The sequence below is a fragment of the Lissotriton vulgaris genome, chromosome 6 (assembly GCF_964263255.1).
Source record: "Lissotriton vulgaris chromosome 6, aLisVul1.2, whole genome shotgun sequence".
In the NCBI taxonomy this organism is placed as follows: domain Eukaryota; kingdom Metazoa; phylum Chordata; class Amphibia; order Caudata; family Salamandridae; genus Lissotriton; species Lissotriton vulgaris.
This window is the reverse complement of record NC_141694.1, coordinates 686,461,545-686,486,192: the sequence shown is the minus strand read 5'-3', so window position 1 is coordinate 686,486,192 and position 24,648 is coordinate 686,461,545. Positions and strand designations below refer to the sequence as shown.

General features: G+C 50.4%; 1 protein-coding gene across 1 annotated transcript in view; it reads right to left on the bottom strand.

The window, feature by feature from the left end:
- Positions 1-24,648, bottom strand: part of ASCC3 (activating signal cointegrator 1 complex subunit 3) — a 2,217,780-nt gene that overhangs the window by 927,689 nt on the left and 1,265,443 nt on the right. Inside the window, exon 14 of the mRNA XM_086926668.1 lies at positions 20,561-20,695. Within this exon, the coding sequence (XP_086782794.1) occupies positions 20,561-20,695 (135 nt within the window). The remainder of the gene's footprint in view (positions 1-20,560; positions 20,696-24,648) is intronic.

Sequence of the window (24,648 nt, the reverse complement as noted above, 5' to 3'; positions counted from 1 at the left end):
GGCCCGAGTGGAGTGAGCCCGCAATCCAGCCGGGGGCTCCTTCCTCGCCATGGAGTAGCATGCTTGGATGCACAAGATGATCCACCTGGAGATGGTCCTCTTGTGTACAGCCTTTCCCTTCTTCGCGCCCACGTAACCAACGAAGAGTTGGTCATCCACCCGGAATTGGCGAGTGCGGTCTAGGTAGTAGGAGAGCGCACGTTTTGGATCCAGACGGTGGAGCCTCTCCTCCTCTTTCGAGGGATGCGGAGGCGGAAAGAAGGTGGGCAAGGTGATGGACTGCCCGATGTGGAAGGCCGTGACAACCTTGGGCAGAAAGGAAGGTCGTGTACGCAACACCACCTTATCAGGATGAACAGACAGGAAAGGCGGAGAAGAAGAAAGAGCCTGGAGCTCACTCACCCTCCTGGCAGAGGTGATGGCAACCAGGAAGGCCGTCTTCAGCGTAAGGAGACGAAGAGGACAGTTATGAAGTGGCTCAAAGGGAGCACACATCAGATAGGTGAGAACAAGATTCAAGTCCCACTGGGGCATCACGAAGGGAACAGGAGGGAACATGTGCGTGATGCCCTTCAGAAATCTACTCACTATAGGGGACTTGAACAAAGAAGGCTGATCTGGTAGCCTCAAGAAGGCTGAAAGAGCAGAAAGGTACCCTTTAAGAGTGCCCAGAGCAGAGCCCTGCTGGGCAAGGGAAAGAAGAAAGAGCAGCACTTCCGAAAGGGGTGCAGAGAGGGGATCCACAGCCTTTGCTGCGCACCATGCCACAAATCTATTCCACCGGCAGGCGTATACCGACTTTGTGGAGGGACGCCTGGCTGCCAGAATGATGTCACAGACTTCGGGAGGCAAGTCAAATGGCCTCAACTGCCGCCGCTCAATCTCCAAGCTTGTAGGTGGAGACTGGACAGGTTCGGGTGCAGGACCGTCCCCTGCTGCTGCGACAGAAGGTCCTCCCGAAGAGGCAGACGAATCGGGGGATCGACTGACATGCTGAGTAGCTCGGGATACCAGTATCTTCGAGCCCAGTCCGGAGCCACAAGGATAACTTGGGCCCGGTCGCGCCTGATCTTCTTCAGCACTCTGGGCAGAAGTGGTATAGGCGGAAAGGCGTACAACAGGCCGCAGCTCCACTCGCGACGAAAAGCGTCTCCGAGCGAGTGCCGCCTTGGAAACTCCAACGCGCAGAACTGCTGACATTGCGCGTTCTCTTCTGTGGCGAATAGATCTAACCAAGGCTCTCCCCACTGTCGAAAGAGACCTTGCGCCACGTCCGAGTTCAGACGCCATTCGTGATCCATCATGCACCGGCGGCTGAGTTCGTCCGCCCTGGCATTCAGAGAACCTGCCAGGTGTTGAACCACCAGAGTCACGCCCTGATGTTCCAGCCACTGCCAGAGGCGCAGAGCCTCCTGGCAAAGGGTCCACGACCCCACACCGCCCTGTTTGTTGCAGTACCACATGGCGGTGGTGTTGTCGGTGAACACTTGCACCACGCTCCCCCTGACAGAGGGGAGGAATGCCTTCAGTGCAAGACGAATCGCCCGCAGCTCCAGAAGGTTGATGTGGAGCCGGGACTCCGCCGGAGACCAGAGGCCTCTGATCTCCGCCTCTCCCATGTGGCCTCCCCAGCCCTGGAGGGACGCGTCCGTCACAACTACGTGCTCCGGCTGGGGTAGAGAGAGGGGTCTGCCACTGACCCAGTCGCGGTCCGTGAGCCACCACTGCAGTTGCTTCGCAGTGCCCTCCGAGATCAGGACATGATCGGACAGGTTGCCCTGATGCTGGGCCCACTGAAACTTCAGGTCCCACTGCAGAGCCCGCATCCGCCACCTGGCGTGACGCACCAGAAGGATGCAGGAGGCCATCAGTCCCAGAAGCCGCAGCGTCAACCTGACCGAGACCCGGGATAACGGCCCGAAGATAGGAATCAGAGCCTGAATATCCCGAACCCGCTGCTCGGGTGGGTAAACCCGAAACTGCGCCGAGTCGAGAACCGCTCCGATGAAGAGGAGCTTCTGAGAGGGACACAGGTGTGACTTCGGCACATTGATGGAGAACCCCAGCAAGTGCAGGAGGTCGGCCGTAGTCTGGAGGTGGCTGACGACTGTCTGGGGCGAGCCCGCCTTCAACAACCAGTCGTCGAGGTAGGGGAAGACTGATACCCCTTGTCTGCGCAGATGGGCTGCGACCACCGCCATCACCTTCGTGAACACCCGTGGGGCGCTGGTAAGGCCGAAGGGGAGCACGGTAAACTGAAAGTGCTCTTGGCCTACCGTGAACCGCAGGTAACGCCGGTGGGCCGGCAGGACGGGGATGTGGAAATAGGCGTCCTGCAAGTCCAACGCTACCATCCAGTCTCCTGGGTCCAGGGCAGCCAGGACCTGAGCCAAAGTGAGCATCTTGAACTTCTCCGTCCGGAGGAAGCCGTTGACGTTCCGTAGATCCAAGATAGGGCGTAGGCCCCCTTTGCCCTTCTTGGGTACCAGAAAGTAGTGGGAATAACAGCCACGTCCTACTTCTGGCCCAGGAACGCGCTCGATGGCCCTCTTGGCCAAGAGGGCCGAAACCTCCTCTTGCAGAAGTTGCAAGTGATCCCCCGACACACGGTGGTATTGAGGTGGCATGGATGGAGGGGAAGACTCGAAGGGGAGGGAGAAACCCCTTCGGACAATTTGCAGCACCCACCTGTCCGAAGTGACTGTATGCCAGTGGGAGAGGTGATGGCGAACCCTGCCTCCCACAGGCGTCACATGGGCCTGAAAGCTCGGACTAGGAAGGTTTTGAGGCGGGGGCTGCTGAGGGAGGTGTGGACTGGCCTCGCCGCTGGCCCCGACCACCGCCACGGCGGTTCCCACGGCCGCCACCGCGTTGCTGAACATTCTGCGGCGCGTGGCTGACGGTCCGTGGTGGGGCGCCCCTTCCGTGGCCACGAAAGGAGCGAAAGGCACCCGATTGCTGGCGTGGGGCCGCAAGGCCCAAGGACTTGGCCGTGGCCCTGGAGTCCTTAAAACGTTCCAGCGCATGGTCTGCCTTGTCGCCGAAGAGGCGACGGCCATCAAACGGCATGTCCAGGAGAGTGGCCTGGACATCGGCCGAGAAATTGGCGGACCTCAACCAGGCGTGGCGTCGAACCGCCACCGTCGTTGCCATCGCCCTGCCCAGTGAGTCCGTGGTATCCAGCCCACACCGGATGGAAAAGCGTGCCGCATCTCGGCCGTCCGCAAGGGTTTGGCTGAGTTTAGCCCTGACCTCCTCAGGGCATTGTGGCAGCACCTCCGCAACCGTGTCCCACAGAGTGTGGGTGTAGCGGCCCAAGAGACAGTTGGTGTTCACTGACCGGAGCCCTAGGCTCACAGACGAGAAGACCTTCTTCCCGAACTGCTCATATCTCTTGGATTCCCTGTCGGGCGGGGCCGACGGGAATGCGGTCTGGGAGTTGGAGGCCTGGATGACCAGGCTCTCGGGGGTGGGGTGGGTGGACAAAAAGCAAGGGTCGCCCGGTGCCGGGCGGTAGCGTCTGGCCACGTTCCTATCCACAGGGGGACCTGTGGTGGGCTTGGACCAAGTGCCCAGCAGAACGTCACACAAGGCCTCATTAAACGGCAGAAGGGGCTCCGCGGAGCCGGACTGCTGTTTGAGTACCTCAGTGAGGAGATTAGTCCTCACGGCCGCGACGGGGAGCTCAAGGTTTAGGGCCTTAGCTGCCTTCGTCAACACTACACTGTAAGCAGAACCCCGCCTCCGAAGCCACAGTCGGGGGCGACGTAAATCCAGTGTCTGGCGAGGTGTCAATACCACTGGCCTCCCCAAGCTCATATGTCCAGTCCTGATGAGACTGGCAATCACGTGCCAGAGGGTCCTCGGACCCCTCCCATTGCTCCTCGTCACCCGGCTCCTGGAGACCAGGATTAACAGCCAGGGCCTCCTCGTGGAGATAGAACTCTCCGAAGGCCGACGGAATCGGCGCCCAGCGGCGCCCCTCCGACACCTGAGCAGGACCGTAGGAAGCATTGGGGTCGGCAACCACGTCGGCTGCCGGGGACGACACCTGAAGGGACGTCGCCGGCGAGGTCGTAAGGTCGACCGGCGAGGTCCCGGATCCGGAGCCGGATCCAGCGAGGTCGCGCGGCGCCGGGACCGAAGTCGCCAGCGGCGCCGGGGCCGAAGCACCCGACGTCGTCGGGGCCGAAGCGCCCGACCCGGAAGGACCTCCAGACGGAGCCGATCGGCCCGAAGGCGCCACGGGAACCGACTGAGGAGGGAGGGCCCTCATGGCCATGAGGTACCTCTCGACCTCCTCCTGCGACGCGCCGTGCCCAGGGACCCGAAGGTGTGGGGCAGGCGGCGACGCTTGCGACTCCCGCGGAGCCGCGTGGGCGGTGTCGCCCGAATCCCCGGTCGCATCGAGCGAGCGACGGGGCGGGTCGGAGGACCGATGGTGTCGCTCCGACCTCTCATGCCTCTTACCTGAGGACTTGGAACCAGACGATCGGTGTCCACTCCCGGAACGTCGATGACTCCGACCTCGCGACCTGTCCCTCGACCTCCCGTGGGACCGGGACCGGGACCTGGAGCGGCGCGGGGCCGACTGCCTCAGCTCGAGACGCTTGCGGGACCGCTCCCGCCTAGCCTTCGACGTCAGGGCCCGGCAGTCGGAGCAGGTTCGATCGTCGTGGTTGAGGCCTAAGCACTTCAGGCACCGGCGATGGGGGTCCGTGACCGACATGAGTCGGCCGCACTTCGAGCAAGGCTTGAACCCGGGCATCCCTGGCACCGATAGTCGAGAATCGACTAACTAGAGGATCAAAAAGATCAAAAAAGTTTTCAGTCAAAAAGTGACTGGGGGTAGAGCTTCTTCCGGATCTGCGCTAGCTGGCGCGGAAAAAAGAAGAACTGACGTCAGCGCGCATGGGCGCCGTCTATATACTCCGATGACGTCATCCCGGCGCTCACGACGCCGACGACGGACGCGGAGCCGCAGACGACGCCTACCAGCGCGCAGGGGTATTGCTACGCAAAAATTTCCGGATCCAGTCTGACGCCTGGGGATATTCTAAGGTAAGGAATCTATCACTAACGTGTCTCTTTCAGATTGCTTGAATCCTGATGGTGCAATGAGCAAGGGTCTCACATCTGAGAATACCCTTCCACGCTTAGGGTGGACAAAAATATTTACAACAAGGGGTGGTGAGGGACAGAGTTTCTGAATTAAGCAGAAAGCTCTCACCCAGTCAAGAGATCAGGGCTAGATCCAACACCGTTTTTTAGCTCACTGCACCATCCCAGTTTCAGAACCTGGGTGTATGCAAATTAGTCTGTTCCTGTCCCAGTGCATGATGGGAACAGGGCAAACCAAACTACAAAAGCCAATTCTTACACTGGGAAGGAAACAAGCTCCCGGGGACCGGTTTCTGGCATTACAGCCGTCTTCGGCCCGGTTTGCTTGAATCCTGATGGTGCAATGAGCAAGGGTCTCACATCTGAGAATACCCTTCCACGCTTAGGGTGGACAAAAATATTTACAACAAGGGGTGGTGAGGGACAGAGTCTCTGAATTAAGCAGAAAGCTCTCACCCAGTCAAGAGATCAGGGCTAGATCCAACACCGTTTTTTAGCTCACTGCACCATCCCAGTTTCAGAACCTGGCTGTATGCAAATTAGTCTGTTCCTGTCCCAGTGCATGATGGGAACAGGGCAAACCAAACTACAAAAGCCAATTTTTACACTGGGAAGGAAACAAGCTCCCGGGGACCGGTTTCTGGCATTACAGCCGTCTTCGGCCCGGTTTGCTTGAATCCTGATGGTGCAATGAGCAAGGGTCTCACATCTGAGAATACCCTTCCACGCTTAGGGTGGACAAAAATATTTACAACAAGGAGTGGTGAGGGACAGAGTCTCTGAATTAAGCAGAAAGCTCTCACCCAGTCAAGAGATCAGGGCTAGATCCAACACCGTTTTTTAGCTCACTGCACCATCCCAGTTTCAGAACCTGGCTGTATGCAAATTAGTCTGTTCCTGTCCCAGTGCATGATGGGAACAGGGCAAACCAAACTACAAAAGCCAATTCTTACACTGGGAAGGAAACAAGCTCCCGGGGACCGGTTTCTGGCATTACAGCCGTCTTCGGCCCGGTTTGCTTGAATCCTGATGGTGCAATGAGCAAGGGTCTCACATCTGAGAATACCCTTCCACGCTTAGGGTGGACAAAAATATTTACAACAAGGGGTGGTGAGGGACAGAGTCTCTGAATTAAGCAGAAAGCTCTCACCCAGTCAAGAGATCAGGGCTAGATCCAACACCGTTTTTTAGCTCACTGCACCATCCCAGTTTCAGAACCTGGCTGTATGCAAATTAGTCTGTTCCTGTCCCAGTGCATGATGGGAACAGGGCAAACCAAACTACAAAAGCCAATTCTTACACTGGGAAGGAAACAAGCTCCCGGGGACCGGTTTCTGGCATTACAGCCGTCTTCGGCCCGGTTTGCTTGAATCCTGATGGTGCAATGAGCAAGGGTCTCACATCTGAGAATACCCTTCCACGCTTAGGGTGGACAAAAATATTTACAACAAGGGGTGGTGAGGGACAGAGTCTCTGAATTAAGCAGAAAGCTCTCACCCAGTCAAGAGATCAGGGCTAGATCCAACACCGTTTTTTAGCTCACTGCACCATCCCAGTTTCAGAACCTGGCTGTATGCAAATTAGTCTGTTCCTGTCCCAGTGCATGATGGGAACAGGGCAAACCAAACTACAAAAGCCAATTCTTACACTGGGAAGGAAACAAGCTCCCGGGGACCGGTTTCTGGCATTACAGCCGTCTTCGGCCCGGTTTGCTTGAATCCTGATGGTGCAATGAGCAAGGGTCTCACATCTGAGAATACCCTTCCACGCTTAGGGTGGACAAAAATATTTACAACAAGGGGTGGTGAGGGACAGAGTCTCTGAATTAAGCAGAAAGCTCTCACCCAGTCAAGAGATCAGGGCTAGATCCAACACCGTTTTTTAGCTCACTGCACCATCCCAGTTTCAGAACCTGGCTGTATGCAAATTAGTCTGTTCCTGTCCCAGTGCATGATGGGAACAGGGCAAACCAAACTACAAAAGCCAATTCTTACACTGGGAAGGAAACAAGCTCCCGGGGACCGGTTTCTGGCATTACAGCCGTCTTCGGCCCGGTTTGCTTGAATCCTAATGGTGCAATGAGCAAGGGTCTCACATCTGAGAATACCCTTCCACGCTTAGGGTGGACAAAAATATTTACAACACGTCAGCTGATAGATCAGGAGGGGCGATATGTGGTGGTGGAAGGGAAGCTTAGGGGCAGAGACATTGTACTGGCCAGTATATATGCCCCGAACATCGACCAACTGGCTTTCTTTGCGAAACTATCAGGGACACTGGCACACTCCCTAGCGGACCCGGTTCTACTGGGGGGGACTTTAACTCCATAGCGGATGCTTCCCTAGATCGATCCCACCCCCCACTGCAGGATTCCCCGGTACACCGACTGTCTAGGGGTAGACGGGAATGGCAAGAGAGCTGGGAACTGACGGATGTGTGGAGAGCGCAGCACCCGACTGACCGGGATTTTTCCTTTTACTCTGGGCTCCACGACCTGCATGTCCGATTGGATGTGGTGCTGTGCTCTGGGAGTGTACTGCCGGCCATTACCGGGTCGGAGTACCTATCAAGAACGATCTCGGACCACAACCCACTCTTGGTTCGGCTGGCCTGGGTGGCCGAGGCGCCCAGGGTACCTACCTGGAAACTTAGGCCAGAGACTCTGCAGGACCCCCTACTTGGTGCAGCCCTGGAGGAGGGGATGACCCAGTACTTCGCGGAGAATGAGGGGTCGGCGACCACTAGGGCTCCGGAATGGGATGCCTTTAAAGTAGTGATGAGAGGCCTATGCATTACGAAATATGTAGGCACGAGGAAGGTGTTGTTGGGCGATCTGGATAAGGCGGATGCCAGACTGCGGGAAGCAGAAAGGAGGCGGCCCGGTCGCCCGGATCTACAGGGGGAGGTCAGCTCGGCTAGGAATGCGGTGGCGACCGAGATGGAGCGGCTCCGCGCATTTGATTACAGACGGTATATGCTGCGATCCCATGTCGACGGGGATAAGTCAGGCACCCTCTTGGCCTGGCTCTCGAACCCCACTAAACGTTGCTCTCCAATACTACAGATACGGGATGAGGCCGGCCTCTTGCGATACACTCAATCAGGAATAGTGGATGGGTTCCAGAAGTATTACGAGGGCTTATATAAAAGTACCCCAGGTGACGGGGGGGGAGCGACCGAGGCCTTTTTGGACGGCTTACCCCTACTGCAGCTAGAGGAGGAGCAGGCGAAGGAGCTGGGGTCGGATATTGAGCTGGGTGAGATTAGGAGGGCTGTGAAGAAAATGGCACGCAATAAGTCGCCGGGGATAGATGGACTACCCATCGAATTCTACAGTAAATATTTGGATATTTTAGCGCCGCGGCTCCAAATAGTTTACAAAGAGGCCATGAAAGCGGGCCGCTTACCGCAGTCTATGCGTGAAGCAATTGTAGTGCCGCTCCTAAAATCGGGCAGAGAGGGCAGCAGCCCAGGATCTTACCGGCCGCTTTCTATGCTCACCACCGACTATAAAATTTTGAGTTCCATACTGGCGGCGAGGCTCTTGCCACACATGTCGGGTTTAATACACGAAGACCAGAACGGGTTCATACCGACCCGCAACACCACGGTTAATATTAGGCGACTTCTCCGCCTCATGGATGATCAGGGCGAGGAAGAAGGGTCTGCGTTGGTCCTCTCTATCGACATCGAAAAAGCTTTCGACAGTCTAGAATGGGACTACCTATTCACGGTTGGGACGTTTCGGTTTAGGCGCCGGCTACATTCAGTAAACATTACAGCTACATTAAAGCGGGTTCTTTATGCGGAGGCAGTGGCAAGAGTGAGGGTCGGGACGACGATATCTCACCGCTATCTGGTGGAAAGGGGCACCCGACAAGGTTGCTCCCTATCCCCCCTTTTGTTTGCGTTGGCCATTGAGCCCCTGGCGGCTGAGGCCCGAACGGGACGGCACTTCGCTGGGCTGCGCGCCAGAGATGGGCAGCAATTTATCTCATTATATGCCGACGATTTGCTGCTCTTCCTGAACAACGAGGTTGCGGAGTTAGAGGGCGCAGAGGCGCTGCTGGAGAGGTTCGGAGCACTGTCGGGGTTGAGGGTCAACTGGACCAAGACGAGCCTATTTCCGCTGCGGGAGGGCACTGCTCAGCCGTGCCACCGGTCGTCGCTGGCCTGGGAACTCACCTGCATTAAATTCCTGGGGGTCCACATTTATCACAAGGCGGCGGACTTGCTCGGGGGTAATCTAGGGCGCTGCGTGCGAGGATTGAAGGGCTGTATATCCTTCTGGGCCACGCTGCCGCTCTCTGTGGCCGGCAGGATATCCTTATTGAAGATGGTCGCCCTGCCAGGACTGCTATACTATTTCCGCACGCTCCCAATCTGGATACCTAGCTCCTTCTTCCGGCAGCTTCAGTCCCAGATGACAGCGTTTATATGGGGAGCTGGACGATGCAGGGTGGCGCTGACAACGCTTGCCCGTCCAAAGGACGAAGGGGGACTGGCGGTGCCGGACTATGAGCTTTACTATTTAGCGGCCCAACTGCAGGTCTTTACGCAGGAGGTGGCGCGGTATTCAGGGGCCCGGAAGATAAAGGCTGAAAGGCACGCCCGCCACATTTTGGCCTACATCACCCTACAACAGCGGCTTGAGGGGCGAGATTTGTCACTAGAACAACGCACGTTCCGTCAGTGCTGGAATCGAGCGCAGAAGAGGGCGGGAATTCGACGCCCGTACGCCCCCGAGATCCCGCTGGGCATGTTGACGGCGTTGCCGCATGGAGGTGACTGGTCACCCCTACAGCGATGGGAGGACGCGGGCGTGCAGGTTGTCGGGACCTCTACGAAAATGGAACGCTACTCCCGTTCCAAGACCTGCTAGAACGCTTCGACCTTCCGAGGGGGGGATATCTGCTCCACGCGGCGGTGAGCGGAGCAATTCAGACACATTGGGGAACGGGGCTGGCGGAACCCGAGACGGCAGCGGCATGCCAATACACTATGATGGCGGCGGGTACAGTCAAAGCAGTGACGTGCCTATACAATAGAATGCTGCGAGAAAATCTCCCTCCCCTCGTGTCGTTGAAAGCCAAGTGGGAAGCTGACCTAGGTAAAGACATTCCTGACACGACGTGGGCTCAGCTAGTGCGTCGGGCCCGCAACAGTACGAGGAACGCGAGGTTTCAGCTTATCCACTACTACATACTGCATAGGGCATATATGACCCCGGGGAGGATAAAGAGGTACTTTGGGACGGTGGAGGCGGCATGCCCTCGCTGTCTGGAAGAGGGGGCTGCACTGGTGCACATGTTGTGGGCGTGCCCGGCCCTCCCAGATTATTGGCAGGCCATAGGGGAAACCTTGAACGGGGTGACTGACAGAACCGTAGATTTCGGCCCGGCGGAGTGTATATTGCACTGGTTCCCTCGCACCCCCAAAAACAAACTCACGAGCAAGTTCATCGATATGGGGTTGATAGTGGCTAAGCGGGAGATTACCAGGCACTGGAAGGCGAGGGTGGGCCCGACCCCTAGACGGTGGCTCAACGAATTCTTGAAGTGGGCGACCACCGACAGCACACATAGATACCAGCTGGCGAGAAGGACTCCTAACCCGGGGGCAATTGAGGCAGCGACAGCGTGGGAGATGATGGTACAGGCCCTCAGAGATAGTGGGGAAGACGAGGAAGATGAGACCCCCGACACGGGCAGGGAAGGCAAGGTAGGCTGAATAGCCGGCGCGTAAGCATGGGATACTAGAAGCCAAGGTGCGTGCCCTAGATGAGCAGCAACAGACAAGGCTGGAGGCCCTCGGACGGGTGATGGGGGGGGGGGGGGAGCAGGGGAGTTTCCTTTTGGTTCATGGGGGGAGGGGACGGGGTTCATTGCACTAGTTAGATGAGGGATAAAAGTAGTCATGCACACACTTCTGCAGCGCGATACTCCTGCAACACTAGCATCAGGCATGGAGGGGCTGAGAACCTATCGCCGCCCAACCCTCGGGTTGTGGGCTAACAGGCTGTGTATAACGGAACAGGAAATGATACGTAACGGCACAATGATTACTGTATGTGATGTATGTATGTGATTTGGCCTGATCTTTGTATGACTACAATAAAAATTACTTTAAAAAAAAAAAAATGGGGGCCACCTCTTTGGGCAGCGAGGTCAGCATCGGCATGACTCCTTTACCTTTGCAGGGGCCTTAATTTATCGACCCCCAGGCTCATGCAAAAGCTTTCTGGAAAGCATTGGAGAGGCGCTGAGCCCCCTGGCCCTGTGGTTTTCTAACTTCACATTACTCGGCGACATCAATATACATCTTGAATCCCAAACCGATGCCTCAGCAATCTCCTTCAGGGACACAATGGATGTGCTAGGCCTTAATATATGCATCACACAGCCCACGCATGAGGCTGGACACACGATCGATTGCATATCGACCAACCTGCAAGAAATACAAATCAAATGCCCCATAGTCCAAACTTGGACAGATCATGCCTTAATACCTTTTGTATTACCATTTAAAACGCCTAGAAAAAATAAATTGGCAGGGAAAATAACCCACTGCAGTCAAGGAGAATGGAAAGACGTCATGAAGCACCCAGAATTGATTAATATGGCGAAAGAACATGAACCACCATGGTCAGGACAACCGGAAGTGGATAATGACAACTTCAGAAAATGGATGTCAGAGCTGAAAGAAAAAGCAGCCCCGGCAAACCGCAAACCTAGGCTAGCCGCTAAGAAACAATCAGCACCATGGTTCAACTCCATGTTAAAAATAAAACAAGGAGAGGTACGAAGAGCCGAACGCAGATGGAGAACAAACTACTGTAATGAAGACCGTAATAAATATAAATCAGCCAGAAGCGCATATCATGCACTGATTAAACAAGCCAAAACTAATTTTTACACCGCAGAAATAGAAAATGCCAGAAATAAACAAAAAACCATCTTCAAAATTGTCAATAGCTTCAACAAGCCCAAAATACTAGAACAGGAAATCCCGCCTTCGGAGTGTCTGTGTAACACTATTGCAGATTACTTTCAAGATAAGATACTAGCACTTACGAAGGACTTCACCACTCCCGAGGTCATGGTAGATGTTGAAAACAAGGGAAGGAACCAGTTGGAGACCTTCCATCCAATTAGCTTAGAGGAGACCTATAAGGCTATTTTAGCTGCTAAGTCCGGTTCTCCTTTTGACCCATGTCCCCCTACACTGCTACACATGATGGTTGAGGTAGCTAACCCAGTGATTAATAGCATTGTAAATTCCTCTTTGACTACAGCAACAATCCCAGCAGAATGGAAACTAGCGGCAGTCAAACCACTACAAAAAAACCACTGCCTGATCCCACCACATTATCTAATCTACGACCAATATCTCTACTTCCAGTGTTATGTAAAATCACAGAGGCCTGTGTAAACAAACAGATCACCAAGTTCCTGGAAGATAATGAAGCCTGGCATCCCAATCAATCTGGCTTCAGGGCACAACATTCCACGGAAACTGCCCTCCTGCTCACCTCGGACACCATTCGTATGGCACTGGACCAGGGTAAGAAGGCCGCCCTGATTTTATTAGACCTGTCGGCGGCCTTCGACACGGTGTCGCATGCCATCCTGATTAATAGGCTTGAAACATCTGGCATCTCTGGTACAGTGTTAGAATGGATTAAAAACTTCCTGAGTGACAGGAGACAAGTAGTCACCCTGGGAGAATTCCGATCTAAGGATAAACAAATTAAGATGGGCGTGCCACAGGGGTCGAGCCTTAGCCCAACACTGTTTAATGTTTACACTGCTCCTCTAATTAAGCTGATATCGACATTTGGAATTGATGTTGTGGCTTATGCCGACGACACTCAACTGATACTGGTCCTAGACAAAGACACACAGGAATGGGAAGAAAAACTCAAAGGCTGCCTCACTGCTACATTCAATTGGATGAAGTCTAATCATCTAAAATGCAACACGGGCAAGACTGAGATCGTGCCTATGGGCTTAAACAACAACTTCACTCCCAAAACCTGGTGGCCGGAAAAGGCAGAAATCCCCCCCAACACAACTCAATCGGCACGGAATTTAGGGATCACATTTGACAGCAATCTGTCTTTTAAGCAGCAAGCCCTGAAGGTTGCAGGAAACTGCTTCACCATCATCAAAGGACTTAGGAAGATTTTCGACCTACTCCCACTAGAGGCTAGGAAGACGATAACAGTGGCCCTAGTAACATCGAGGATAGACTATTGTAATAGTCTATATGCAGGGACTACCAAAACCACCACCCATAAACTTCAGATGGTGCAAAATGCAGCAGCCAGGCTAGTTCTCAAATGGCCAAAGAAATCATCTGCAACATCGGCACTAAATATACTGCATTGGCTACCAATAACCAAGAGAGTCCTTTTCAAAATATTGATAATTACCTTCAGAGCCACCCATGCCCTAGGACCAAAATACCTACAGCGGAGATTTACCAGATACCATCCATTACGCAATCTCCGATCGTCTAGTTCAAACCTGTTGTCGGTCCCTAGTTTTAGGCTTAGCACGAGAGGTGGTAAATCCCTCCCTGTGCTTGGAGCCAAAGCTTGGAATACTCTCCCCCCTTCTCTACGTTCACTAGATAATGAAAAAGACTTCAGAAAGGGATTGAAAACCTGGGTTTTTAAGCTACAGGACACTTGCGCTAGAGCCCTAGTGTAACAGTTGGAGGAGCTGTCACCTACTCCCAACCTGTTTCCTATATCTCTGGATCAGTATCTGGCGCCTAGATGCTCCTCGGAGCGATTGCTGCGCGGTACAAATGCTCTGTTACATTACATTACATTATATTACATTACTTGGGCCTGACATGGTGTTAGAGTGGCCTAGGAACAGGAGCCGGGGGCAACAGTGGCTTATGGACACCGGCTGGTTGTCGGGGGTTAATGCACCAGCAATATTTCAAAGGAAAGCCTCACGGCCCTTTGGGGGCTAGTGGCGCGCCAGAGGGAGTCTGCAGGAGATCCTACGCATATACCCCAGTCTTCTTCGATTTAGGAAACTCCTGAAGACTGAACTATCCAGGGACTGATTTGTGCCTGACCTGTACTCTGTCTTTCTTGCAGTGCGGAGATACCCCTTCGGGGGTGATTCCGGCGCTTTATAAATCCCAGACATACATACATACACGGAACCAAAGAGCCGGCCCATAGCTGTGCAGAACTCTCCTATCTGAAGCAGTGTCAAATTCGGATTAATCTGGAACCAGCTGCAGAATCGGCTCTGAAATCAGTCGACGTTTTAGAGCGTGATCAAGACTGTTGATGCCGCCCACACGCTTGCTCAGGGGAGTGTGAGTGGTGTGAAGGAGTGGAATTCTGCTTCGATTTCTTGCGTTTCCTCTGCTTACCTGAAGACTTGGAAGACTTGGAGCTCTCGGAGACTGACCTCTGGAGCAGCTCTGTCGATTCCGGGAATGGGACTGGGATCGAACCTTTGGCGTGGAACAGAACTTGGAGCGGTTCTGGCACAGATTATTTTATTATGGTTGTCGACATAAAATTTTCTCCTCACAATCTCTGATGGCCTTCGGTTTAATCAATATCCAGTCTCTTCCGGTCTTGGATTCGTGGCGAGACACCAGACACGCTTGATTGGGGTTTGTCACAGTTTTTGTGACAGCCACCGCAGAGCTTAAAACCCGTCATTTTACGGGGTGACATCACTTGCACATGGTTTCAAATCTAGGAAAATTGAGGTAAGGTGTCTCAGAGAGACGAGGGGAAGCTTTGGCTCAATGTCTAGAGGTGTGGAAAGAAAGGAACTGACAACAGCATGTGGGAGGGGAGCCTAGAGGCCTGCGTGCCATTTCCAAAGCAGAACGGCATCAGTGTAGAGTCGCAAGGCAACACCCTCCGGTGTGCAGAGGTACTGCCGAAAAGTTTACCAATCCAGTCTAACACCTGGGAAATATTTGGAAGGTGAGGAATCTGCAGCTAGAAGTCTCTATTAGAAATGCAGTGCACACTCAGCACTGACAATTCCCTCATTCACATGACTATAATGATCCCTGTATCTTTTATACCATCTTCCCAACCCACCACAATATCCAAGTGCAAATTGTCCCTTGACTTGAATTCACCATACCTGGTTTCAATTTACCAAGAATTCTCTGTCGTTCCTATCTGGTGCGCTGGAACAGGACAAAGACAAGTTGAAGCAGAACGCAAAGGGGCGTGGGCAGGATACAGGACCAAGTTTGACCCGCTGGGCAATGTACCTGGTTGTACTTGGACTAATATGAGAGGACCTGCGTCGAGCTGGGTCGGTTCCAATGGGACCATCGATTAGGAGTGGGTCATGCTGCATTGGTTCCAATGGCGCCGCAGATCAGGAGCTGCGAGATGCTGTGATGAAATGTACTGCATCAAAATGCTTTGCACAGTGCCAATTCCAATAAGGCAGCCAATCAGGAGCTGAGAACTGTTGCAGTGAGAGGCCATGAATCGAGGTGCGTTGCACTGCATCACTTCTGATCAGGCCACAGATCAGGGTTGGAGAAACAGCACAGACTGATTCGAGGCAGCCGTCATTATGAGGTAAGTTTTTAGTTTTTATTTATTAATCGCCTGCGTGCACAACCCCACATTTATATTGGCTGCCACTGGTCGCCAGACAAAGGAACTAAAGATGTGAATAAATAGCTGTGATTGAACCCTTTTATCTGTGTTCTGGACTGACAGTCACTGCTCAATAGTCACACTATTATCTTTTCCCAAAACTATACAATGTTTAAAAGATTGGGAGAACTGCGAAACAGAAACTCGCTACATCTTGAACACCTATTATTAGTACCTTTTCGCGTAAATGGTTGCTCTCTGGACCCAGTTAACTTTTTTCCCATTCTTTTTATAGAGTTTTGCAAACATCATATTGCGTACAACAACACGTTTGTCATTTTATCATGGATAATAGCTGGTCTAGGTTTCCACAGTTAGGATAGTTAGACAGTTTGTGCACAGTCCATTTACTTATCAGATTAGTTCGAACAGAACTTCAAAGCAAAACCGAACCCAGTTAACTCTCAATACTCAGGAGAGTGAGGTGTTCTACAATAAAAAATAAATAAAATCAAAATGCAGTGCTTAATTTGGGCCCATGTTTGCTGGTCCTTGTCACTAGCACTCATTTTCAAACGCCGGAACATATGTATGATAGTTCACCACATTGGGGGCTTTATTTTTGAGCTCAGCTCATTAACAATGTGTTCAATATACTTAATTTTTTGTATCGAGTGTGGAGGGGACTAAGCCATGCCTACAACTTGAGGTCACCTGGAAATTCCTTGGGTTTTGGTGCTTACAGTTCTATAAATTAAGCACTGCTTTCGTGACATCAGTAAATTACATACAGAAATTTGCCAGGATTCGCTGCGCTATTCTTTAGATGTAAAACCTGCAATGGAGATCTGCTAAATGGTCTTTCTCAATGTGAGAAGTTGGCCTGATATATGATGCTCACTAGTTCTAGTGATCACCTTGTATCAGTCCAAACGACCCTTATGGTGATTGGTTGTAAGTCAACCTTATAGACCAGCTATCCTAGTAGCGTGGACAAAAGCAGTCTTTAGGCTAAACTCTGAATGGCATGTGAAGCCAGCTGTTTTACCACATATAACCCCTTGAATACCAAAATGAAAGGACACCACACAGGTTGTTATGAAAATAAACAGATATTTATTAACTAACATACACCTCTGAACTCTTTATGAGGTCAGAGGGCTAAGCACATGACAATACTAAAAGGAAATACGAGTTCGCACAATATTTACAAGTGCGCCTTAGGGGCACGACAAACCATATACTCAAAACAATGCAATGCGAGGAAAGAAAATACTGTAAGGCGATCCAGAGGCTGGAGGACCGCTGGGACTACGCTACAAACTAGGTAAGTAAGGAGCAGGAGGCCCACGGGACTCACGTGCAGAGTGGAAACTCTCACGCGCGATGCGTACCAACGTCTATGGATACTACAGTTTACAAAGTTACGGATTCCGGACGAACCCGGCTGGATGGAAGGAAAACAACAGTGGACCTGAACACTAGGAGAGTGAACACAGACTTCAGCACCTAGAAGCTTTAGTTACCTAACCCACAGGCTGCGGGTGCATAGTGCTGAAGTGGTGTCGGGTTTGCTGCGTTGATCCCGGTGATGCCTGAAACAAGGAGATGCTGGCAGGCAGCCAGATGGAGGAGTCCGGTGGTTCCAAGGATGGAACTAGGAAGAAGAAGTCCTGAAAGGGAAGGGGACAGAGTCTCGGTCACTAGCCAGTGACGGTGCTGGAACCAGGAGGGAACCAGATGCTGTCGCCGTGTTCAGGTGGAGGAAGAGTCGCTTCTCTCTGTAGCTGCGCGGACCAGGAGCTGTTCTTGACGACCAGGCTGGAGGCACGAGCTGTCCCACGTAGTCTGCTGCTGTTGGCAGTGTTGGATCGTCGATCTGGTGAACAGGCCTTGGCAAGTGCAAGCCACGCGGTGGAACAAAGATGGCGTCTGGTGCGGACCAGGAGGTTCCGGGGTGCTTCTCGTTCACAGGGAAGCAAGGGCCAGTCTGGGGGACCAGATCAGCAGTGATGAATTCTTCGGGTCCTCGTCTCAGAGGTCACGAGCCAGCCGGCAAGTGACCAGACAACAGGACAAGCAGCAACCAGGCAAAAGGGCCCCACGCAGATCTCGTGGATGCTGGGGGGCTGGTCTTTGGTGCAGGAGCTGCGTCGGTGTGGGGCTTCTCAGACCCCAATGCACTCACTCAAGGATCCCTCGGCGGTCGTGCTGGAAGCGCTGTGCAGGTTTCTCAAGATAGCCTTCTCCACGTTGCTCGTCGCACCCACGGGTCCCAGCTGTGCTGTGGATGTGGGTAGAGGTCAGAGGAGTCTGGAGGTCCGGGTCTTGTGGAGCTGAGTCGTCGGATTCCGGGATGGAATGACTTACAGCAAACCGCACAGGAGCTTGATGGTGCCTGCGAAGCAGGATGGTCACTCCCTGACCATAGGGGAGATTCTTCAGTCTTCTGATGATCAGGAGGTCGAAGGTCAAGAGTTCTTCGTGGAAGTTGTCAAGATTAATCTGATTTGGAATGGGCCCAGCTCCTACCTTTATTCGGCTAAAGGGGGCTGCACTACGACTAGGTCCCTCCCCTGGGAGGGACCAGGAAGGGGGGTGGTTACACCCCCTATCCTTTGTCCGGTCTTGCGCCAGCTCTGGGGCTGGAGTGCCCCAGGAACTGGTTTAGACCGGACTATGCACAGGGACACCTTGTGTGCCCCAGGCATGTCTCATTCCTTTCAGCCCTGTCCTACCTAATACACAAAATCCTGTCTGGGGTGGTGCTAGCACCTCCCAAGGCAGGAAACCCTTTGTCCAAGCCTCCCTCGCTGGAAGGACTCCCAGCAGCAGGAGGTCAGACTTGTGTCTGTGGTGGCAGCATCCATTTTGTGATGCTGAGGCTCGAGTTAACTTTAACCGGGGTTCACAGTTACATACATGTCGTGTCCCTCTAGAAGGGTGGAATGCTACCCCCGTCGCCAGAATTGGCGAGGGGGTAGTATTCCAATTCGTATGACACCTTACTCGACATGTTTTGATAATGCGATACCAAAGTTAGCAAATAACCGCGAGGATTATAATGCACTTAAGAGTATATGGTACGCGTTATCATGGAACAGCTATTAGGACTTGGTTCCTCAAGCTGCAAACGGGCTCAGCTCATGCCAGAGCACCATCTCACATAATTCCAAGCACTCTGCCTTCAGGATTGATAAGGCCTGCCATAGGAGGGACTGATAGGAATATATGTGTCCATTTTAGGTTTAGATATAGGGATACTATATCTAAAGCAAAGGGTGATTACACCACCTTGCCCCAGCTGTCGTGCAGCCATTTGTGTCTGTTTAGATGGCCAGCCAGGGGTGGCATAATACATGCTTCAGCCCCTGGTAGGCCCTGGGTACACCTATGCCCTGGATACCTAAGGTATGCTGTACAGGGACTGATAAGGTGGCCCAGTACCAATTGGTAAATGCACCTAAGGTACATGCTTGTCAATTTAGAGAGAGAACAGCTAGGCTGTGGGTCTGATTAGCAGGCCCACAGCCAGGGAAAGTCGTAAACCAGTGAAGCAAAAAGCAAAAATCGGGGGTGACCATAGGATTGCAGACCCTACTCTCTTACACTTGTCACTAGCACTCATTTTCAAACGCCGGAACATATGTATGATAGTTCACCACATTGGGGGCTTTATTTTTGAGCTCAGCTCATTAACAATGTGTTCAATATACTTAATTTTTTGTATCGAGTGTGGAGGGGACTAAGCCATGCCTACAAAGGTCACCTGGAAATTCCTTGGGCTCTGGTGCTTACAGTTCTATAAATTAAGCACTGCTTTTGTGACATCAGTAAATTACATACAGAAATTTGCCAGGATTCGCTGCGCTATTCTTTAGATGTAAAACCTGCAATGGAGATCTGCTATATGGTCTTTCTCTTTAATTTGCTCTCATTGTTGATCCTTATACCTGTCTAACTAGGGCAGGCTACTTGGCAGCACCTCTGCCCAGTCGGACATTTGCCTTTATGCTCCCTGTGTCTTTGGGGTACTGCTAGGCATCCTCATCAGAGTCTGTCAATTGATTGGTAGGGTCATGTAAGAGAAGATCCAATTAGAAAGGCAATATAACTGGGTTACCCAATGGCTAGCATGATGTGTCGATCACAGGGACTTCCCTTCTTCACCCACGGATTCCGCATTTTTCAGGGAGGAAAGACCCAATACATTTTAGTAATGAGGTTTAAGCAACAGCAGATATGCCCAATGTTGATGCTAAAATGTCCATGTTTTCATATAAGTGTATTGATTTATCATCTGTGGGTATTCTTATCATTGAACCCTGTCAGTCATTCAACTAAGAGCATATATTTATCAGCTAAATAGATGTGGACATATACTAGTTTCAGCTATATTTTTTCACAACACCCAAAATAAATATGGATCAATACAGATAAAACTGACAAAAAATAAACATGGATAAATATAGATACATTTGATCAAAAATAAATATGGATAAATACAGACAGAATTGCCCCCAAAAAATAAATACCAAAAAACAGAGAGCCCTATGCATAAATGCATCAGGGTGCCTGGGGTGGCACCTTGGTGCATTATGCGTGGAGTGGATAGAGTGAGCATAGTCAGTGTATGTGTTTCAGACTTTGATGCTGTTAATTTTACAAATAATAATACAGAATGTAGAGATCAAATGGGAAGCTACTGTACAGTGCAAGTAAATACTTCTTAACCAACCATTGTGTGCTTTATAGTCCAGTAAGGCACAGCAAAGAATGCACTGTCCATCAAAGTACACAATATATAGCCACAAGTAAGGTCTTTACCTGCTTTTCAGCATGGCCATAATCGGCTCCCTGGTTTGGAAGGAAGCAAGAGGCCTGCCCGTTGTTTTTGGCTATTTCTCGAAGGGCCATGGCAGTGCGCACAGTGGAATTTCGAGCGTGAACAAACACCATCACCTACAATTCAATAAAACACACAACCATCGTAAGTAATAGACAGAAAAACCGACATACAATATAAAAACTTTTTTCGAAACTGAAAGATGTAGAAACTGTGATTTGTCTCTATTCTTTGTTGTACATTTTTGTCTTTTTAGAAAAAAAGTAATTTGCTTTTAGGTCTGAATACCCTGTACAATGAGACGTCGGCTAGAGCGGCTGTAGACCTAATCGTGTACACAAAAATGCAAGGACGTGTAAATGAAAACCTATGGACAGCAACAATTGGGTGTAGAGTGTAAAGTAATGTAAATTGTAACAAATGTGAACTGTAACACTTATGTACACTAATAATATTGTTTGAACAGTAATAAACGTTTGAACACTAACAAAAGTGTGAAACCATTATTGCGTATGTGTGCGGTAACCTAAGTGATTGAAAACAAGTCAGCACACTCAAAGGTACTCTGCAGAGTTAGTTACACAAGAAGTCACCAGACCTCTGGCACCAGCACCAGGCAGAAGTGACATGAAGGCGGCTTCTAAGAGGCGAACAAAGGCAGATTTAACTTGTTCAGAAAGGAAAAACAAAGTATCCAGGCAGGTACTTGCATAGACCAGTAGAAGGAAGTTTCAGCCGAGTAATTGTTCGAAACATTCAATAATTAAGAATTTTTAGAACAAGTTCGGACTACTAAATCAGTCACGATTAGCTTTAAGTACATACTTTACAGACGAACGTATTTGTAAAGCTTTTTAATTAGGCTCAGGTGAAATGTAAACGACAGCGGTGCAGTTTGCGTAATTTTTGGAATTGCGCATTACACCCGTTACTCGCAATTTCTGAAATTCCGCCACTTTGTGCAAATATGTGCCATTCGCAGTAACAATTTATCGCAAACACACAAGTAATAGAGTGACAGCGGCAATTGTTTGCAGCGCTTTGATGAAATGCAGCCTCCTGCCAAAAATTGACGCAAGGATGCATTTCACGCTATTGTATAGTACAAAATGACAGGTTTGAATTATGTCAGAATTTCGCAAAATTACGCAAAAGCAAATTACGCACATTTTGCGTCTCCTACTTATAATTCCCCAAACAAATGAGAAGTTAAAACCACTTTGTCGAAGCAGGCACACATCATGCCATGCTATTGCCATTGCAGTACTTTCAACTAGACAGCACACAATTTAGTATGCAGCAATCTCAGCATAGTTAATGCACAACATGTATCCTGCCACTCTCAGCATGATGGCTCACCAAAACATGGCATTAACTGCAGTTTTGCAGCAATATTAGGATCATGCGGGATAGAGCAATCTCACACCATTACTGCACACATTTTCCGTACACTAACCAATGATTCTGGCTGTACTGCCTCTTACAGGGTATGACCTGAAAATAAGCATACTTGCTGCACCAAATGGAAAGAGCATAGTCTTCGCTGCACAGCGATTTGTACATAGAGATCTGCATATGGATTTTTAGATTTCTACTAATGAGACGTATGGTGATGTATGTGATTTATTAATGTCTACTAAGCATCTGCACATGCATGTGAAAACCTTACCAATGATATCAGTACCCACTTGATTTTCTCCTCGTACATACATATTAATTGTTACATTTCCCTGAATAGTCAGCATTAATACCAGTAAATTCCAAAATAACTTACATCCACTTTTATAAATTTAAGGGTGACATTTTGCAGTTAAATTTTCCAAAGGATGTTACATCCATTGTCTATCTTATCTCTAATGACCCTTCCCAAGATACTTACTTATAAATGGCAGTACGAGCCCCCATGAGAGTTCCTGCATTGCCACAGGCTTAAGTAGTTCCCTACCTGTTCACCTACATTTACTGTACCATTACACTACACAATGGGTTTTGGTATTGACCTTTTATCTAGTTAAACGCTGCATAAATGCTGTCTGGTTTTCCCCGAAAACTAGCCTCATTAATTATACACGAAGAATCTCAGAATCACAGCAGGATTACCATCTTCTGCATAATAACTATGTATAAGGGTCATCCCTTCCGTCATCCTCGACCGACATGACACAGCAAGGTAGAATCCCATGAGGGTACCTTTTGGGTACATATCCTCTTCGGAGCTCAGGACGTCATAGTGGGCGTGTGCTACGGACGGTCGGGGGCCGTCCGAATCCCGCCCACCTATAAATTCTCCTGCACAGTGGGAGAATTTGCGCAGCACGGAAGGGGATATACACCATATCTTTGCCAGGACAGGCAGAGGAGAAAGACTTCCATGCTGACACACTGACGCGAGACGCTGAGGTTCCTGCTTGCACATACTCCAGCTCACAGTGGTCCGACATTCCTCATGGGGTGTCCATCTCGGGACCAAGAAGGGGCCCCACAGTCTCTCACTTCAGGTAATGGGGTTGGTGTCAGCATAGGGGGATTCTTGGCTCTACACCTACATACAAGCTACGTACAATTAGATACATCTAGTAAGGGCCGCATCGTAGGAGTACGCATTATTTAAGTCATGTATTTATATGCTTGCATATATTCATTTTTTTAGCACTATGTTAGAAATCTACCATCCATTTACTTTGTTAGTGCTTCCAATCATTTAAATCTCTTTCTGTCTTATGGCTGTTTCAGCACACCTATTTTTCACTAGCATTACACTGGTTCAATAAATGCTTATTGAACACGTCCCCACCGTTTATTCTGTGTATTTCTCTGAGACAAAATGAGCACAAGTGACTGAGTGAAAGTACTGTACTAGTTCCATGATTCCTGATGGGACAGTCTTGTCATGTTTGATAGTTGCCAGGAACTATTCTCTCCTTGATAAGAGGAGCTTATTGTGGCATTGTGAGCTAGCTGGTATACAGGCGAACATACCTGGTGGGGGATTGTCTGGAATCAGTCTGGACACCATACCCAGTCTATGTTGTCTAAACATGCTGATCCTACATAGGTTTACAGGAACTACACAACAGTGGTGTTAGACTATCACTGATCTGGATATCTTTTCGCCCTTTATCACAATCCCACCCTTACGCAGTCTTGGAGTTGAAGTGCGTGGACGGCAGGCTGGGGTATTGACACTGGACTACAGTACTTCAGGTAAGTAGTGCCTGCTTCTGGTGTCAGAGGAGGCCTCAAATTCTTGCAGGAAACTAGCTGTTGTAAAAGGCAATCCTTCATGCACTCCACTACCTCTCACACAGTAACAGCTTAATGACTCTCAGCACATGAATGTTGAGACAAAATCACATTTTCACACAAGCCAGTTACATTTACACCAAGTTCCATTTCTAAGTTTAAAAATGCGTGCATTAGAAATGTGTGCCCACAATATTAAAATACTTTTTTTTCAAAAAGGTGAATTTTTCATTTCTGTAGAAGTCAGTTCATGCACTCCATTCTTGCTCTGCACCAAAGCTTTTCAACCTGGTTTATGTGAACACCGACTGTTATGAGTGCTCTCTACGCCAGTAATGGACCATTCGAAGAATGAAAGGGCCCTTTAGGCTCAGGGACCACAAGCCTAAGTGCCTTTTGCCTGATATAAAACAACAAGCTGCAATAAATACATTCAATTTGATTATCAATACCACCCTACCATGCATTTCAACAGCGGACACAGAGCACTAATGGACTGGAACTCATTGTGCTCCATAGAAAGGTACATATCATGAAGGTCAAACGAATTATCAAGCACTTTAAAAGCTCACCAATGCCAACTGCACGTCACTGAGCTTGAATAGGTTTTATTTTCACATCCATTCCAATGGATCCAAACAATATATATTTCAATGCCATCTGAGCTTACGACTTAAAATCGAAACCCCGGTGTTCGCCCTAATTTTTCTCAAGGTAAACAAGTGACAGGTAGATATAAAGGTACCTTAAGATGAAACAGCAATTCAAATAAACCAGTCTGTAATTGGCAACCTTCAGAATGTTGATTTTACTAAGTTTTCTGAAT